General features: G+C 39.8%; 1 protein-coding gene across 1 annotated transcript in view; it reads right to left on the bottom strand.

Moving 5' to 3' along the window:
* Positions 1 to 7,070, bottom strand: part of LOC150082403 (uncharacterized) — a 37,323-nt gene extending 30,253 nt beyond the window's left edge. Inside the window, exons 1-2 of the mRNA XM_090380547.1 lie at positions 7,010 to 7,070; positions 4,855 to 4,973 (exon numbers count right to left, since the gene is read on the bottom strand). Of these exons, the coding sequence (XP_090236673.1) occupies positions 4,855 to 4,894 (40 nt within the window). The 5' untranslated portion in view covers positions 4,895 to 4,973; positions 7,010 to 7,070. The remainder of the gene's footprint in view (positions 1 to 4,854; positions 4,974 to 7,009) is intronic.
* Between the last annotated feature and the right edge of the window lie 13,731 nt (positions 7,071 to 20,801).

The following is a 20,801-nucleotide window of genomic DNA, read 5'->3' as shown; positions in this document are numbered from 1 at the left end:
TGGCCCACTCTATTTCCCTGTACAATATCTTATTATACTCATCAGAGTCATTAGGCCTATAGCACACTCCTACTCTCAATTTTGATTTCCCTATGCTTATGTCACACCAGACTGACTTGACACTGCCCTGTCCATCGATGTCGACTGGCTTCACTTCCTTGGACTTTATGTGTTTCTTAATTAATAGCATAACCCCTCCTCCCCTCCTGTCCTGTCTATCCTTTCTATACACATTGTATTCCCCAAATTCCAGTTCCGCATTACTTATATCTGTGTGACACCACGTCTCTGATATCCCAATATTATCTGCCTTTGATGTTTTGAGCAATACCTCAAATTCATCAAATTTATTTACCAAACTCCTAGCATTGGTGTACACGCAGCTATACATGCACCTGTTTCTATTCTTAGCTACCCTAACACAACCCATGTGTTTACTTGTACCGCAACGACTACCAGCAGTCTCTGAAATATCCTGCATCTTGTTTTCCAGGCTTCTGCTCATTTCAATAGAAGCAGTGCAAGAATCACTTCCACCTCTGCCAGTGGCTACTGTTAAAACCCACAAAAGCCTTCCCAATGGGTGGCATATCACAATCTAGTTATGGTGGCTTCTGCAGCTGCTGAAATGAAGATGGCTGACTAACCCTATGTTTTAGCCATTATTATGGCTAAACATATCATGCAAATTACAATTAATATACTTATGATGATGCAATCATTCCAACTGTTGTATTGATTAGGAAGCAACATCACTGATTAACTTAAAAAATTCAATGTGAAACTTCTAAAAATATATAAACTTGGGGGGGGGGGGGTTAGCCATTAATAATTAGTGTAATATGATGTGCCTCTCTTACTAATAGCTTCCTCATAATAATTATAATACCATTAACAAAATTGTTTAATCCCATGTGTTTTATAAATATTATTATTAAGTCTAATTCTAGGATTAATAACCTATCAGTTCAGTTTATTAATTCATTAGAATTTACCCCTGTTAGTTAGTTAGTTAGTTATTTTGGTTTTTAGGAGCATTAGCAACTAAGGCCATATTGCTCCGGGATATGTGGTGGTCATTCCCTGACCTTTCCGCATCCTCCATATTTGGTGGTGACGGGCTCGAACCCCGGTCTAATCAAGAAGCGTGTGCTATGCACTGCTGCCCCTTCCCACCTGGCTACGGAGGCGCCTATTTATTTATTTACCCCTGTACAGTCTGGCTAGGACAGTGTTATCTATAAGATGAGATGTAAGTTACCACATGCACTGTTACTTTCAGTACAGATGGCCTCCGCCTGCTGAAATATTTACACGAGTCTTATTTACAACTGCTTATATTGTTAAATTTACAAGTGAGTGAGGATTGATACATATGCAAAATAATTCTCTCTCTCTCTCACACACAACGGGTGATTGCTGGAATTTTACATTGCCAGAGGGTCAGTATAAATGGCATAGCTGGAAACCTAAAGGTTTCTGAACTTGCTGCTTAGTTTTAGCTACCCTCAACTTGAAATTACTGATGAGAAAGGCAGATATCCTGTGAAACACACCACCTATCAAAAAAGGTTAATATTTGTAGACTACCTACTGGATGTTAGCGTGAACTGTATACCCCAAATTGCACACCCCAAACCAGTCATGTATAAAATTCCATATTAGTACGTTACCAAGTCCAACCAAGAAAAATAAAATCATGGCTACTGATATTTATTCAAAGTAGTCTCCTTGTAAAAAGTAGAATACTTTTCATTATTTTCCACTGCAATTTAAAAATCATGATTAATGTTTTTTCTGTATTTGCTTTTAGGAGAAATCCTAAAAAATCTTAATACAGTCCATTCCGGTTATTTGGGACACGTTGGGACTAGTGCATTTTGGCCCGATTAAGAGGCTGCCCCAATTATCCGAAGTTTCACGTAAATAGTTAAAAATACAATGTACCTCCCCCTTTACAATTGGTTCACTGTACAATCAAATCACGTTACGATGGAGTCACCATAGTAAAGTACCATTCACTATACGATGTGCAGTAAGTGCAGTAAGTGCCGGTCATTGTGATCACGTTTGCGAATTGAATTTTAATTCTATTAATCAGCAATTCTAATTAGCGAAAATAGGAGGAATATTATCCACAGGCTATAAAAGCAAAGATATATTAAGCACAAATTTACCCTTTATTACCTTACCAATTAAAAAATTAAATGATACGTGAAACTCGGAAGAATATACGTGATAATCAGAATAATTAATACAATACTGTAATATGTACATACGAACTAGTTGACATTTCTGTTCACTGACATTTGTGGGTGGGGGTTAAAATTTAAAACAGTAAAAAGATAAGCAATCAATAACAAAGAACACGGCACACACAAATTGCAAGTAACACAATACGCGCAAGTGAAAACGGAGTAACGAGTTACAAAGCTTTAAAAATAGGAATGAAGAGAAGATCTGAAAATTAATTTTTTTATATGATTGAAGATTTCATGGAAGTGTAAACACATATCACCATAATAACTCACAGAATTCCAGCTGTCGGTGTTATCGCAAATTCAGTAAGATCGAGTTTACTGTCCGTTTATGATAGATTTCACTAACCGAAAAGCCCAATAAACAGGTGACTGCTAATTGTTTTTACTGTTTTATGGTTGTGACCTCCAGAATTTCGACCGAACCACGTGGTACCATCTTAGACAATCATAGGGTAATCTCTGGTGCTGCAGTTTCCTACCCCAATTAAGCGAAGTAAACCCTAACTATTTTCTCGATTGGTTTCTGTTTTTTAAGATTTGCCCCAAAAAAACGGCTGCCCTGATTAACCGGTGGCCCAAATAACCGGAAAAATTAATGCCAATATATTGGCCAAATAACCGTATTTGGCCAATATATTGGCATTAATAGTGAAAAAATCATAACTTGAGGCAAGAGAGCAAACTTATACGGCATCAGCCAAAAAAAAAAAAAAAAACTTGCCTCATTTATCCATCATCTTCTCTAATAATCTGTTGAAGCTTTCCTTTAAATTTATTCAAACTACCCACTTCCACAACACCATATGGAAGTTTGTTCCAATAATCAATCACCGGTTGAAAATAAATTTTTGCACATTTTTCTTTTTTCCATTTAAATTTATGTTCCCTAATGTATTTTGTCTGAGAAAGAGCAAGGATGCCACCAGCATTTAGTTTACTCAATCTAATTAATGCCCTAAACAATTCAATCAGGCCTGTTGCAGGTACATAGGTTCCAGGCACTACAAACTACTCAACTGAGTCTTTCTTTGTAAGAGTACCCTTTTGTGCCTGACTAATCTAGTTGCTCTTCTCTTCTCTTCTCTTCTTTGTACCTGTTCCAACAGATCCACACCTTTCCTAAAATGAAGCTTCCAAACCTATATGCAGTACTCAAGATGTGGCCTAACCATTATCTTTATAATGGGATAATCACTTCCTTGTCTGTGCTTGCAAAATTCCTGCATATTGTTGCCAGAGGTCTACAAGCTGCTACCTGTCTGCACTGATATACACCACTTCTCAATTTACGATAATTAAGGCAGGTTAAACTTGCTTTAATGTGCTTAGCAACAAAAAGCAGGCAGGCAGAGAGAATACAAAAAATGACACCATATTCAGCAGTCATGGCCTTAACCCCGGTCACTCAAGGCACGTGTACTTAAGCACCCCTGCAACCACTTGGCTAAGGCTACTGTTAGATAATGTGTTATTATTACCTATTGTTAGATTATGTCCCTGTGCATCCTTGTAATGAAATTTTCCAAGCAATAATGCTGATATCGAATGCTCTTTTTAACTCTCAATATCACAGCCTTCATACAACCTATGACTATGAATCAAGGAGTTATACTCAGCTGTAAACATTTATATTGAAAGAAACAGTTTCTTTTTATATAATCCTGAGAAGAGGAAAAATGACAGTAGCCAATATTAAAAATTACAAAATATGCTATTTGCAACTGGGCTACAAATAGGAATAAAATAGAGCAAGGTACAACAGTAAGTGCATGGAAAAAAGCTATAAGCTATTAAATGATGACAATGTTCGTATTAAAAATATTTCTGTTTTAAAAATAACTATTTTTTCTGAAGAAAACAATTTTCAAATATTATACTCACTATTATATTATAATATTATAAGCAATATGCTTTCATTTGTATACATCAGACTTGCTTGACCTACATGGACATGATACTTAAAATGTTTTTTTTTTTTAAGTTTTGAAATTACAAAAATGCAAAAAAAAAAAAAAAAAATTTCTTTTTCAAACTCGTGATACCATTTAAAAACACAAAAGCAAAGAATATCCATAATAAGTAAATAGTTATGCGAAAAAGTTACTAAAGCAGAATGAGATTTAAAAATTGGTGGAGGATATAATATCACAATTTTCTTTAAAAGCTGATTTCTGATAGAACAGAGATGAAGAGGATGTACTGAAGGTTACATCAGAAGAAAGAGGAGATGAAAGATGAAAAATGCTTTTCTAGTATCTTCCATCTCTTCCGAAATGATAAGGCATAATGTGGTTGAATTAAATCAATGTCTTCCTCTGTATAACCTAAGGGCAAAATCTCCATAGGAACAGAATCTTGTTTAGTTGAGAAATTTCAAGTTTGTATTTCTGTATATTTAAATGCTTCAAAATTATTGGTGCAGCACAAGCGCAGTAAAATAATAAAATCTTATTAAAAACTTAAGAGTCCAAGTTTCTAGGATATATCAAAAGGTAGGAAAAATAAAGGATGACAAAATTTCAATGCCTTCAATTGTTTCAAAAATAAAGAAACTGAATCTTTTAATAAGAGATAATGTGATGAAATGAATCACCATCTTCAAGTGGATACTCTAATGGTGAAGACGTTTCCATGGCACAAGTCGTGTTCAGTAAGAAATTTCAGTGACCAATTATCATATCCATTGAAGTCAATATCTGCATTTCATGGGCACTGAAATAAAAATTATTGAAATTAATCACAACTCTTCAAGAATGAATACAAATCATAATTCTCATTACTAGAACTAATAATGGAAAAGCTGCTTAGATTCTAATTACTGTATAAATCCATATAATTATCATATGCATAAATATTTTATGTTCTGGACTCTGAAAATATATACAATGATAACCATATATTCCAGCATATAAGCCAATCTTTAAAGGAATAAAAAAAAAAATCACCTAAAATTTTAAGGTAGACTTATACAGCAGGTATAAAAAGTCCTAAATCTGAATTAAAAACACATGGTTATGGTTAGAAAGACATGAATTGATACCAATATATTTACGATTTATTACATATACATAGGGTGAGTCAGGCTAATGTACATGCTTTAATAATCTATGATTTGTGAATCTGAAAATGAATTAAAATGTTTTTTTTTTAACAGATGAATTATGGATTTGGCTTCTATTTAAAAGAAAAAAACTAATTTAAGATGTTCAAAATGTTTAGCATGCATCATAAATAAAGCAAAAAAAATAAAAAAAAAAATAAATAAATATATAAATATATATATATATATTATATAATTAGAATATAAAATAAGGATATGCCAGCCATATTTATCTCCAGAGGCTCACATCTGGTGAGTATGGGTTTGGCACACCCAGGGTCCTGAGCTGGATATCATCACATTCTTCTCTTTCTTGATGATTTAATTCTACTGCTGAAATGGGAGGTTTTTTTTTTTTTGGCTGACATTCTATAAGCTTGCTTTCTTGCATCATTTTTTATCATCTTGCATCATCTTTCTTGCATCACACACACCTACACTCTCTCAGGGTAACTCAATTTTTTTTTGGCTGGTGCAGCATAAGCCTCAGGCTTCCTTGCACCATATGGATAATGATAATAATAATATGGCAAGCCAAGAGAGAGTAAACCAGTATATATTCCTTATATGTTGTATAAGGAATGTTCTCCTAAAATAATTTAGAATGAATGACAATTAATAAAAATACCAAATAATATAAATTTACAGAAATTACAATTAATTAAAATTTATTTCAATTTCAAATTCAGCCTTCCTAGATGGCACCAGATCCAAATAAATTATCACTATATTCACCCCAGGAGCTCACATCTGGTGAGTATGGGCTTGGCACATCCAGGCTGGATATCATACACAAATCAAAGCAGCATAGCATATACATCATCAGCAAAAAAAAAAAAAAATAATAATAATAAATAAATAAAATAAAAGAATTAATAATAATAATAAACAACCACTCACATGAAAGAGAGAGAGACAGAAGTAGAAGGGAATCACCAAGAAAAAGAAGAATAATATCTTCTTCAGGACCCTGGGTGTGCCAAGCCCATACTCACCAGATGTGAACCCCTGGTTTACCTCTTTTTTTTCCCCTTTTCATTCCTTAGTTATGTACTGTTTTACTTTCTATTTTCCACTTATCATATGACTGGCATATTCTTATTTCATATTCTAATGTTTCCGCAAGAAGTGTTTCACAGCCACCAATGTTTGCATGCTTATTTTCTTCCTTTTTTTCAGTTTTTATTTCCTTTATTTTCTATTAATAAAGAAAAAAATATATTTTCTTTATTATACATACACACATCCCTAATTTTGCTCATATCTTCCAATAATTTGTTCAAGATTGTAAATTTATTCAAACTGCCCGCTTCCACAACACTAGTAAAGTTGTGGACGCATGTCTCGCAAAAAACTGACGCAAATTCTACTAAATAATATTAAAATGGATGTCTATAGATGGTGGCCTCAAAAGATACACACTAGATTTAATTGTGATACACATTTCCATTTTTTTTTCCGTTTAAGTGGATTTAATTCAACAAATTAAAGATTGTGGTTCTGCAAAGCGAATTTCTGTTAATTACAAAGAATTTCAATGATGCCATAGGAACGTTAACACTGTGCCACTAAACTTAAAATTCGCTTAAAGTCTTACGCATTACAATATCGAGACTAAATTTCATCTAAAAAATAGCAAAGAACTGACCTCAATTAATTTTATAATTTAATACAAGCCACGGGTTGTAAACAATGCTGTACGTCCGTGGCTTTTCCAATGGATACCACCGCCTCCTGGGGTGCGGTGGTATCTTGCAAATCATAGAGAGTGAATTTTTTTAAAAAACATTTTGATAGAAAAGAAATAATAAAACGCCAGTATGAAATAAGAAGTTAGATATAGATATTACACTGGTGTGCAAAACATAAGGACCAACACTATTTCTAAAGGGTACAACCACAAAATCTTTACTTAAGGTACTCTTTACTCATGAGAGTAGTAGTAGTGGCATGTGATGCAAGAAAGCAAGTGTATGAGCTTATGCAGCATCAGCCAAAAAAAAAAAAAAAAAAATCACACCATTCCCTCCAAATGCCTTTCCAGTTCCTCCTTAAATTTATTTAACCTATCAACTTCCACAACGACAGATGAAAGTTTGTTCCAGCAATTAACCACCCGCTGGCTAAAGGCAAATTTCCGCACATCTGTTCTACATCTGTCTTTTCTTAATTTGAATTTATGTCCCCTTTATAAAGGGATTTCGCAGATAACACTCGTTACTGAAACGTAAATATTTCGTAGATAACACTCGTTACTGAAACGTAAATATTCCGTAGATAACACTCGTTACTGAAACATAAATATAGCGTTATAACTGTGTTTGGATACAAGTTTAGGATTTAATTTTGTACAGAAATTGAAATTTTATTGAAAGTAAATCTAAATCATGACTCAAACCAGAGCAGCAAAGCAAAGGGCTCAAGCTAATGGGAATGCTGTGGCCCAGGGGAGAACTGAGGGGGGCAGTTGTCCTCTGAATCACAGCCTTGTAAGATGCACTATTTGCTTGATGTTTGCGGAGCAGTCAAGTATGGGACATGATACTGCCATGGGGGATGTCTTTGTGTGTGTGCGATGCAAGGAGTGTAAGGAGATAAGGCGACAACTCAGCGTTGTTATGGGCCTATATGAGAGCTTGAAGGATAGGGTGGATGCCCTCGAAGGATTACAAGTGAGGGGCCCATCAAGCTCTCAGCTGCCCACACCAATGCCAGAGCTTGCACTTGGTCATCGCGGAACACAGCGGCAACCCCCAAGGCAGAATGCGCTGGTCCCAAAGGAACTAGTAGTTGTTGGTGACTCTATTGTCAGGGAAACGGGAAACATGCTTTGTAAAAAGGATAGGTGGAATAGGACCAGGGTATGTCTGCCAGGGGCAAAGGTTGATGACGTTGTAGAGCGGATATCATCTTTTAAGGGCACAAAAGGTGATATAGTTGTACACGTTGGCACTAATGACATTAAGAGTAGGAGACCGGCGGAATTACTTGACAAGTACAGGTCACTGATGAAAAAAAGCCGTGAATTAGGGTTGAAATTGAAAGTGTCTGCAATTCTGCCCAGACACGATAGGAGGGAGTATATGATGAGAGCCCTGTCAATCAATTCGGCCCTGGAAAGATTGTGCAGGGCTCAAGGGGTAGAATTTTTTTCAGCCTGGTCTGTACTTGTTAACAGGAGAGACTGCTTCTACAGGGATGGGATACACTTAAATAGAAAGGGTGCAAGAATGTTTGCTGATGCTATCGAGGCAATGTTAGGTGGGTCGGAAAACTGCTAGATTGGGGGGATACAAGGACTAATAGATTAACAGTAGCCACTGGCAGAGGTGAAAGTGATTCTTGCACTGCTTCTATTGGAATGAGCCGCAGCCTGGAAAATAAGATGCAGGATATTTCAGAGACTGCTGGGAATCATTGGGGTACAAGTAAACACATGGGTTGTGTTAGGGTAGCTAAGAAAAAGAACAGGTGCATGTATACTTGTGTGTACACCAATGCTAGGAGTTTAGTAAATAAATTTGATGAATTTGAGGTATTGCTCAAAACATCAAAGGCAGATATTGTGGGGATTTCAGAGACGTGGTGTCACACAGATATAAGAAATGCAGAACTGGAATTTGGGGAGTACAATGTGTACAGAAAGGATAGACAGGATAGGAAGGGAGGAGGGGTTATGCTATTAATTAAGAAACACATAAAATCCAAGGAAGTGAAGCCAGTCGACATCGCTGGACAGTGCAGTGTCGAGTCAGTTTGGTGTGACATAAGCATTGGGAGATCAAAATTGAGAGTAGGAGTGTGCTATAGGCCTAATGACTCTGATGAGTATAATAAGAAACTGTTCGGAGAAATAGAGTGGGCCAGTAAATCAGAGAGTCTTATAATGGGGGATTTTAATTTCCCAGATATTGACTGGAATTTGGGGGCTGGTCACTCACACAGTAGCAAGGCTTTTGTGGATTTATTGGATGATTGTTTTCTACATCAGCATGTTCGGGAGGCAACTAGAGGGAGTAATACTCTTGATTTGATTATCAGTAGTGATTCTTCATGCATTCAGAATCTGCAGATAAATGAACCACTTGGTGGCAGTGATCACAGTGTGCTGAAGTGGGAGTTACTCAAAGAGGTAACTACCATTAGGGGTAAAGGGAAGGGGTATTGCTTTCGTAAAGGCGACTACAATGGACTGAGACAGTATTTAAATTCTATACAGTGGGATCAACTGATGATATTGCCAACAGCAAATTCAAAATGGGAAGCATTCAAAGAACTTATCGTGGAAGCTACTAGGCTTTACATACCAACTAAGAAATATTGTTCAAGGTTTAGGCCTAAATGGTTGTCAGATGAACTAATGAGGCATATGGCAGAGAAGAAAAATGCATGGGATACATACAAATTAACACGTGACACGGATGCCTATGATAGATACAAGTTGATCTGTAACCAAGTTACAAAGGAGGTTAGGCAGGCGAAGGCAGATTACGAGAGATCCTTGGCAAGGGATGCGAAGAAAAACAGCAAAGAGTTCTTTACTTATGTAAACTCTAGAAGGAAGGGGATGAATCAGATTGGTCCACTTGAGATCGATGGGTCAACTGTTGATGACCCTGCTCGGGTAGCTAACAAACTAAATGAATATTTTGCATCGACATTCACACATGAGGAGTTATTCAGCGAGGGGAATGCCAGAGGTGTATTCAACTCTAGCAGTAAGCTAGAGAATCTTGTAATAACTGAGAGCAAAGTGGAGGAGAAATTGTTGAAGATAAACACAAGAAAGGCACCTGGGGTGGATGGGATCTATCCAGTTATATTAAAGGAGGCAGCAAAGGAGGTAAGCAAACCCTTAGCCATAATTATGAGAGCTTCCTTGGACTCAGGGGAGGTACCCATTGACTGGAGATGTGCAAATGTGACCCCAATTCACAAAGGGGGATCAAAGGCTGACACAAGTAATTATAGACCTGTGAGTTTAACTTCTGTTCCCGGAAAATTAATGGAGGCACTGGTGAAAGAAGCACTGCAGGATCATCTAGACAAGACTTCAGTTATAGCTAGGACACAGCATGGTTTTGTTAAGGGGAAGTCTTGCCTGACCAATTTGATTGGATACTATGATGCAGTCACAAAAGAACTGGATGCAGGGAATAACTTTGATATTATATACTTGGATCTTAGAAAGGCTTTTGATACTGTTGCACATGGAAGACTGCTGCACAAATTGGAGCAGTGTGGCATTGGAGGCAAGTTGCTGCTATGGATAAAGGGGTGGTTGAGGGGGAGAAGACAGAGAGTGGTAATCAATGGACACTGCTCATCGTGGACTAATGTTATTAGTGGAGTCCCTCAGGGTTCAGTATTGGGGCCTTTATTGTTTTCTGTATTTATAAATGATATTGATGATGGTATATCAGGCTTAATGTCCAAGTTTGCAGACGATACAAAGGTTGGCAGGGTTGTCAAGGACACTACTGACACTATGCTGCTGCAACAGGATTTGGAAAGGTTGAGCAGATGGGCTTCGAGGTGGCAAATGAAGTTTAACATTGACAAATGTAAAGTACTACATATGGGAAACAGCAACCCCAGAGCAACGTATCAACTCTGTGGTACTACACTGACAGTGGTAGAGAATGAAAGGGACCTGGGGGTGGTGGTGCAGGCAGATATGAAGTTCTCTGAGCAGTGCAGACGAGCTGCAAGAGTAGCTCATGGTGTATTGTCAATGATATATAGAAATTTTTCTAGCAGGGATAAGGAGGTGATTATTCCCTTGTATAAGGCAATGGTCAGGCCACACCTAGAGTACTGTATACAGGCCTGGAGGCCTCATTTCAGGAAGGATGTAGAGCTGCTGGAACGAGTACAGAGAAGGGCAACTAGATTGGTGAATGGGACAAAGGGGTTCTCTTACGAAGAAAGGCTTAAGTTTTGCAAATTACAGTGTCTGGAAACTAGGCACCAGCGGGGTGATCTGATAGAGGTGTACAAAGCCTTGAATGGTTTGAGCATGCTCAATGCTGATGGGATTCTTCCTCTAGCTCAGAAAAATCACCTGAGAGGGCATAAATTCAAATTGAGGAAAGACAGATGTAGGATAGATGTGCGGAAATTTGCCTTTAGCCAGCGGGTGGTTGGTGGGTGGAACAGACTTCCATCCCTTGTCGTGGAAGTTGATAGCCTAAATAAGTTTAAGGCTCAGCTGGACAGGTATTTCGAACGAACAGAGGGGTGAAGTGGAAGTGGTTATTTTTATTTATTTATGTTACTTTTTTTTTTTTTTTTTTTTTTGGCTGATGCTGCATAAGCTTGCTTTCTTGCATCAGATGCCTCTACTAATGCTAATGCTAATGCTAATGCTAATGAGAGTAGTAGTAGTGGCATGTGATGCAAGAAAGCAAGTGTATGAGCTTATGCAGCATCAGCCAAAAAAAAAAAAAAAAAAATCACACCATTCCCTCCAAATGCCTTTCCAGTTCCTCCTTAAATTTATTTAACCTATCAACTTCCACAACGACAGATGAAAGTTTGTTCCAGCAATTAACCACCCGCTGGCTAAAGGCAAATTTCCGCACATCTGTTCTACATCTGTCTTTTCTTAATTTGAATTTATGTCCCCTTAGGTTCGTAATCTGAACAAGTGGAAGGATCCCATCAGAATTCAGCGTGCTCAATCCATTTAAGGCCTTATACACCTCATTCAGTCTCAGCAGCGATTGTGGATGTAGGCTAATCTGGGGAGAGATTAGCACACAGTATCACCCGGTAAACATCACTGAAAGGGATCGATATGGCAGTCGAGGTGTCTCGTCTGGGGAAGCGTTATCTTGAATAGACGTACGCAACTCCAGATACTGGAAGGCGGTACTGTAACCGGTGCACGCTACTGTGCTGGGGTAATCCTTCCACATGTGCATCTGTTCCAAGGTGCCATTGGCCACGAGTTCGTGTTTATGGATGATAATGCCACACCCCATCACACTGCAGCTGTTGATATGCTTTTGGAAAGTGAGGACATTGTTCGTATGGATTGGCCTGGCCGTTCAACCGATCTAAATCCCATCGAACACATATGGGACGCTCTGGGGAGACGCCTAGCGGCACGTCCACTCCCACCAGAAAATGTTCACCAGCTGAAGATGGCACTGACAGAGGAATGGACGATGTTACCGCAAGGACTTATCAACAACATTGTTCTAAGTATGGACAAGCAATGCAAAGCCTGCGTTGACATTAGGGGTGGTGGCCATATCTCCTACTGAGAACCACCTCTTCCCTTTTTTCCATCTTTGGCAGTGATGAATCTGTGTCCAGGCAGCCAGTGCTATGTTGCCATTTTTGAATAAAGTCTCTCTGTACCGTTTTGTTTCCGTTGTTGTGTCAATGTTGTTTCCTTCGTCATTTCTGTACCTCACGAGGTCCGTTTGCTTGCTTTTCCCATTTCCAGCCCTCTCCTATGAGAAGCTACAGGTGAAACCTGACTGGTCTTTAAATTTTGCACACCAGTGTAATTGGAATGCTGGTGATGGGAGTGTATCACAACACAACACACACACAGTACATCGAACCCTGCTGAAAATGGGGCTACTAAGCCACAGGCAGCTTCGATTGCCCATGCTAACCATGGTTCACCAGGGACAGCGCCTACAATGGGCATGCCAGCATCGAAACTGGACCTTGAGTGATTGGAAGAAGGTCGACTGGTCCGATGAATCACGTTTCCTGTTGCACCACGTGGACGGCCGGGTACGTGTATGTCGATTACCTGGCGAAATGATAACGTCTGGATGCACGGTGGGACGAAAACAAGTTGGTGGCGGCGGTATCATGCTTTGGGCGATGATCTGCTGGGATACCCTGGTTCCGTAGACAGGTGGACAGGAGCAGCAGCGCATAGCACACACTTCTTGATTAGACCGGGTTTGAGCTCGTGACCAGAAAATACGGATGATGCGGAAAGGTCAGGGAATGACCACCGCATATCCCCGGAGTAATATGGCCTTAGTTGCTAATGCTCCTAAAACCAAATAACAAACAATACCCTGGTTCCAGTCATCCATGTGTCGGGTACTCTGACTACCACCCACCTATCTAAATATTATTGCTGTCTGCTTGGGTAGCACAGTTGTATCGTGACCGTCCTACCCACACCGAGTGGAAAAGGCCTGGGTTCGAATCCCGTCGATGATACGAGGAACTTTAATGGGCTTTTTTCACTCCGTGGCTGAGTTAGTCGGTCTCAGGTGCAGATAGCATGGTGTTATCCTCCAGAATCTGGGATTTTTCGTCCAGCAAAACAGACAAATCGATCATTAGCATTAGCATTAGCATTAGTAGAGGAATTTGATGCAAAAAAGCAAGCTTATGCAGCATCAGCCAAAAAAAAAAAAAAAAACCACTTCCACTTCACCCCTCTGTTCGTTCAAAATATCTGTCCAGCTGAGCCTTAAACTTATTTAGGCTATCAACTTCCACGACAAGGGATGGAAGTCTGTTCCACCAACCAACCACCCGCTGGCTAAAGGCAAATTTCCGCACGTCTATCCTACATCTGTCTTTCCTCAATTTGAATTTATGCCGTCTCAGGTGATTATTCTGAGCGAGAGGAAGAATCCCATCAGCATTGAGCATGCTCAAACCATTCAAGGCTTTATACACCTCTATCAGATCACCTCGCTAGTGCCTAGTCTCCAGACACTGTAATTTGCAAAATTTAAGCCTTTCTTCATAAGACCACCCCTTTGTTCCATTCAGTAATCTTGTTGCCCTTCTCTGTACTCGTTCCAGCAGCTCTACATCCTTCTTGAAATGAGGCCTCCAGACCTGTATATAGTACTCTAGGTGTGGCCTGACCATTGCCTTATACAAGGGAATAATCACCTCCTTATCCCTGCTAGAAACATTCCTATATATCATTGACAATACATCATGAGCTACTCTTGCAGACCGTCTGCACTGCTCAGAGAACTTCATATTTGCCTGCACAACCACCCCCAAGTCCCTTTCATTCTCTACCACTGTCAGTGTAGTACCACAGAGTTGATACGTTGCTCTGGGGTTGCTGTTTCCCATGTGTAGTACTTTACATTTGTCAATGTTAAACTTCATTTGCCGCCTCTCAGCCCATCTGCTCAACCTTTCCAGATCCTGTTGCAGCAGCATAGTGTCAGTAGTGTCCTTGACAACCCTGCCTACCTTTGTATCGTCTGCAAACTTCGACATTAAGCTTGATATACCATCATCAATATCATTTATGAATACAGAAAACAATAATGGACCCAACACTGAACCCTGAGGGACTCCACTAATAACATTAGTCCACGACGAGTAGTGTCCATTGATTACCACTCTCTGTCTTCTCCCCCTCAGCCACCCCTTTATCCACAGCAGCAATTTGCCTCCAATGCCACACTGCTCCAATTTGTGTAGCAGTCTTCCATGTGCAACAGCATCAAAAGCCTTTCTAAGATCCAAGTATATACAGTAATATCAAAGTTATTCCCTGCATCCAGTTCCTTTGTGACTGCATCATAGTATCCAATCAAATTGATCAGGCAAGACTTCCACTTAACAAAATCATGCTGTGTCCGAGCTATAGCTGAAGTCTTGTCTAAATGATCCTGCAGTGCTTCTTTAACTAGTGCCTCCATTAATTTTCCTGGAACAGAAGTTAAACTCACAGATCTATAATTACTTGTGTCAGCCTTTGATCCTCCTTTGTGAATTGGGGTGACATTTGCACATCTCCAGTCTGTGTGTACGTCTCCTGAGTCCAAGGAAGCTCTCATAATTATGGCTAAGGGTTTTCTTACTTCCTTTGCTGCCTCCTTTAATATAACTGGATAGATCCCATCCACCCCGGGTGCCTTTCTTGTGTTTATCTTCAACAATTTCTCCTCCACTTTACTCTCAATTATTACAAGATTCTCTAGCTTACTGCTAGAGTTGAACTCTGGCTTTCCTCTCGCTAAATAACTCCTCATGTGTGAATGTCGATGCAAAATATTCATTTAGTTTGTTAGCTACCTGAGCAGGATCATCAACAGTTGACCCATCGATATCAAGTGGCCCAATCTGATTCATCCCCTTCCTTCTAGAGTTTACATAAGTAAAGAACTCTCTGCTGTTTTTCTTTGCATCCCTTGCCACAGATATCTCGTAATCTGCCCTCGCCTGCCTAACCTCCTTTGTAACTTGGTTACAGATCAACTTGGTTGTATCTATCATAGGCTTCTGTGTCATGTGTTAATTTGTATGTATCCCATGCTTGTTTCTTCTCTGCCATATGCCTCATCAGTTCGTCTGACATCCATTTAGGCCTAAACCTTGAACAATATTTCTTAGTTGGTATGTATAGCCTAGTAGCTTCCAAGATAAGTTCTTTGAATGCTTCCCATTTTGCATTTGCTGTTGGTAACATCATCAGTTGGTCCCACTGTATAGAATTTAAATACTGTCTCAGTCCATCGTAGTCGCCTTTACGAAAGCAATAAACCTTCCCTTTACCCCTAATGGTAGTTACCTCTTTGAGTAAATCCCACTTCAGTACACCGTGATCACTGCCACCTAGTGGTTCATTTATCTGCAGATTCTTAATGCATGAAGAATCACTGCTGATAATCAAATCAAGAGTATTACTCCCTCTAGTTGCCTCCCGAACATGCTGATGTAGAAAACAATCATAACATTAGTCCACGATGAGCAGTGTCCATTGATTACCACTCTCTGTCTTCTCCCCCTCAACCACCCCTTTATCCATAGCAGCAACTTGCCTCCAATGCCACACTGCTCCAATTTGTGCAGCAGTCTTCCATGTGCAACAGTATCAAAAGCCTTTCTAAGATCCAAGTATATAATATCAAAGTTATTCCCTGCATCCAGTTCTTTTGTGACTGCATCATAGTATCCAATCAAATTGGTCAGGCAAGACTTCCCCTTAACAAAACCATGCTGTGTCCTAGCTATAACTGAAGTCTTGTCTAGATGATCCTGCAGTGCTTCTTTCACCAGTGCCTCCATTAATTTTCCGGGAACAGAAGTTAAACTCACAGGTCTATAATTACTTGTGTCAGCCTTTGATCCCCCTTTGTGAATTGGGGTCACATTTGCACATCTCCAGTCAATGGGTACCTCCCCTGAGTCCAAGGAAGCTCTCATAATTATGGCTAAGGGTTTGCTTACCTCCTTTGCTGCCTCCTTTAATATAACTGGATAGATCCCATCCACCCCAGGTGCCTTTCTTGTGTTTATCTTCAACAATTTCTCCTCCACTTTGCTCTCAGTTATTACAAGATTCTCTAGCTTACTGCTAGAGTTGAATACACCTCTGGCATTCCCCTCGCTGAATAACTCCTCATGTGTGAATGTCGATGCAAAATATTCATTTAGTTTGTTAACTACCCGAGCAGGGTCATCAACAGTTGACCCATCGATCTCAAGTGGACCAATCTGATTCATCCCCTTCCTTCTAGAGTTTACATAAGTAAAGAACTCTTTGCTGTTTTTCTTCGCATCCCTTGCCAAGGATCTCTCGTAATCTGCCTTCGCCTGCCTAACCTCCTTTGTAACTTGGTTACAGATCAACTTGTATCTATCATAGGCGTCCGTGTCACGTGTTAATTTGTATGTATCCCATGCATTTTTCTTCTCTGCCATATGCCTCATTAGTTCATCTGACAACCATTTAGGCCTAAACCTTGAACAATATTTCTTAGTTGGTATGTAAAGCCTAGTAGCTTCCACGATAAGTTCTTTGAATGCTTCCCATTTTGAATTTGCTGTTTGCAATATCATCAGTTGATCCCACTGTATAGAATTTAAATACTGTCTCAGTCCATTGTAGTCGCCTTTACGAAAGCAATACCCCTTCCCTTTACCCCTAATGGTAGTTACCTCTTTGAGTAACTCCCACTTCAGCACACTGTGATCACTGCCACCAAGTGGTTCATTTATCTGCAGATTCTTAATGCATGAAGAATCACTACTGATAATCAATCACTACTGATAATCATCCAATAAATCCACAAAAGCCTTGCTAGTGTGTGAGTGACCAGCCCCCAAATTCCAGTCAATATCTGGGAAATTAAAATCTCCCATTATATGACTCTCTGATTTACTGTCCCACTCTATTTCCCTGTACAGTTTCTTATTATACTCATCAGAGTCATTAGGCCTATAGCACACTCCTACTCTCAATTTTGATCTCCCAATGCTTATGTCACACCAAACTGACTCGACACTGCACTGTCCAGCGATGTCCACTGGCTTCATTTCCTTGGATTTTATGTATTTCTTAACTAATAGCATAACCCCTCCTCCCTTCCTATCCAGTCTATCCTTTCTGTAGACGTTGTACTCCCCAAATTGCAGTTCTGCATCCCTTATATCTGTGTGACACCACGTCTCTGATATCCCAACAATATCTGCCTTTGATGTTTTGAGCAATACCTCAAATTCATCAAATTTATTTGCTAAACTCCTAGCATTGGTGTACACGCAAGTATACATGCACCTATTTCTATTCTTAGCTACCCTAACACAACCCATGTGTTTACTTGTACTGCAATGACTCCCGGCAGTCTCTGAAATATTCTGCATCTTGTTTTTCAGGCTTCTGCTCATTCCAATAGAAGCAGTGCAAGAATCTCTTTCACCTCTGCCAGTGGCTACTGTTAATCTATTCATCTTTATCTCCCCCCAAGCTAGCAGTTTTCCGACTCACCTAACACTTCCTCGATAGCATCAGCAAATATTTTTGCACCCTTTCTATTTAAGTGTATCCCATCCCTGTATTGTATCCCATCGAACACACTCAATTAGCAGCCATATGACACACAGTACGGAAGATGAAGTTAATTATTCGGGTGGCCCTAAAATAATAGTTTGGGGTTTTTTTTGTTTTTTTTTAAACATCATTGCTAGCGAGAGTGCGCGTGCGCGTTGTTGTGAAGGCTGCCTTATCTTGTGCTCCTCAAGTTTACAGTGTTTTCACGTGTTTGTTACGCCAACTTTTTTGTATAGTGACCTGATTGATTATACTGTGCACCTCTAGTGGAAGATTGCGTCCGTAAACCTTTAGGTAATTATGATTTTTTCATGATCTCTTTCTCACCTGTATTCATATTTGCCGTATGTGCTTGTTTGAAGACCCTAATTTTTACTTTTGCATTTGCTGGACTTCACTGCTCGCCAACTCCCAATCGCCTCCGGGCTATATCATAAGGTCAAGCAGTTCCACCACGTTTTGAGTTTGCCGTCAGTTAATCACTTCATATGTGCAAATTTTACAATTCTAACCTATTTTTTGCACCAGTCTGGCTTACGAAACTGGCTTGCGCACATCATGCTGTTAACCTTATTAACCTAAGGGGTTCACATCTAAGGGGTTCACATCTAGTGAGTATGGGTTTGACACACTCAGGGTCCTGAGCTGGATATCATCATTCTTCTCTTTCTTGGTGATGCCCTTCTACTTTTCTCTCTTTCTTTCTCTCTCTCTCAGGGATTTTTTTTTTTTTTGGCTGGTGCTGCATATGCCTCAGGCTCCCTTGCGCCATATAGCTAATAATAATAATAATAATAATAATAATAATAATAATAATAATACCTGAGAAGCTAGCGAGGAAATACCAGTTGACCAAAGAAAGTGTACCATACTACAAGTACGAACCCCAGGCAGTACTCGAGATCCGAACCCACAAGCTGTACTGGGATCGCGCCATAATAACGGATAAGACCATCCCGCACAGCAGACCAGACATAACCCTTGTGGACAAGATGGAAAAGACTACCTACCTGATTGACATAGCGGTGCCGAACACTAGCAATGTCCAGAAAACCCATGAGGAAAAAATTAGGAAGTATACGAACCTGAGACATGAGATCAAGGAGATGTGGCATATGCAAGAAGTATCAACCATCCCAATCATCGTGTCAACCACCGGTATGGTACCAAAGACTGTACATAGCAGCCTAGCAGCAATGAGTCTCCCAGAGAACACCTACAAGGAACTCCAGAAAGTCGCAATCCTGAACACCTGTAGGACAGTCAGAAATTTCCTTGACCGACAGTAACACCAGACATTACAACCACCCTGTGTATTTGGTAGCAGTAGCCGTTACCGTGTGAAACCCCCCAATCAGGGAGAAATAATATAACAGCAACAACAACAATAATACAATACAATACAATTTATTTATCAAGAGAATATGTTTATAATAAATAATAATAATAATAATAATAAAAAGGGGCGTGATGGCATATTACTTTAAGAACCTCATTGATTTAGGATTCTCATACGAGGAAATAAAGGAGGGCACTACGTTCCGGTTCAACACCAAGTCAAATTCATCCTCGACTAATCATATGGTGGTCAGCTTTACAACAAAGATCTATAAAGAAGTACGGGTCCCAAGCACGGGTGTTCCTTGGCTGTGGCTCCCACAAGTTTAGAGCATTTACGATAGTAACCAAATGCTTTCTTGTGCTAGGCTACGGGAACACCACACAACATTGCACTCACAGCTCTCCAACCTATAGCCACTGTGCCCGTAGTGGGCACGTCATTACAACGTGCCCACACAAAGAGGAACAGTCTGTCTGCATTAACTGTAAGAGGCGCAAGAGGACTTCTCAGCACTCGGTGAGAGATACAACCTGCCCTGAATACCAACGTGCCCTGGAAATGATACGGCTCGGAACTGCTGATGGAGAGTAACCCGAACAACTCTGCATTTCAGGTGAATCAGAATAAAACATCTTCTGATGATATTCACTCTCATTCTTTCTCCTGCACTCCACAAAACCTTAAACTTAAAGTTCTTCAAATCAATGGACATAGGTCGCGAATCGTCGCGGACGAGATTCGGCTGGCTGTAGAGCAATACGCTGTGGACGTGATCTCTATCCAGGAGCCCTACTTCTCGAAGGGTCAGTTTGGGCATATCTTCAAGATTATGTGCTATTCCATTTATGCTCGAATGGTACAACTTGTTCCCCAAGACCCTAAAACATGCATCATCATTTTAAACAGAGATTCAGATGTTGTTGTTGTTCATGGTCTCTGCAACAAACTGGCGACTTGTGTGCAAATAACCACATCTCTCTCCTTCTATCTTCTGTCAATCTACTGTTCCCCTTCTGTAGACTTCAACGATTCATTAAACTTCTTGGAGTTCGCGCTTAACTTCCTCGGCTCTAGGAATATCCTAATTTCCTCGGATGTTAATGCAAAGCCCCATTTCTGGTTCAGTGCTGTTTCTGATGTCCGAGATCTTCTTCTTGAGGACTTTATTTGAGGTCACAATCTTGCAGTCCATAATCGACCAGGACAGCTCTCCACCTATTGCAGCTCAACTGGCGAGTCGAATGTTAACGTTACACCCACCACCAGTGACTTAAATTCACGCATCAGTGACTGGGTTACAATCCC

This window comes from Mastigoproctus giganteus, chromosome 8 (genome assembly GCF_048544385.1).
Source record: "Mastigoproctus giganteus isolate SK-2022 chromosome 8, ASM4854438v1, whole genome shotgun sequence".
Lineage (NCBI taxonomy): Eukaryota > Metazoa > Arthropoda > Arachnida > Uropygi > Thelyphonidae > Mastigoproctus > Mastigoproctus giganteus.
The sequence above is the reverse complement of the archived record's forward strand: the minus strand, read 5'-3'. Positions and strand labels throughout refer to the sequence as shown.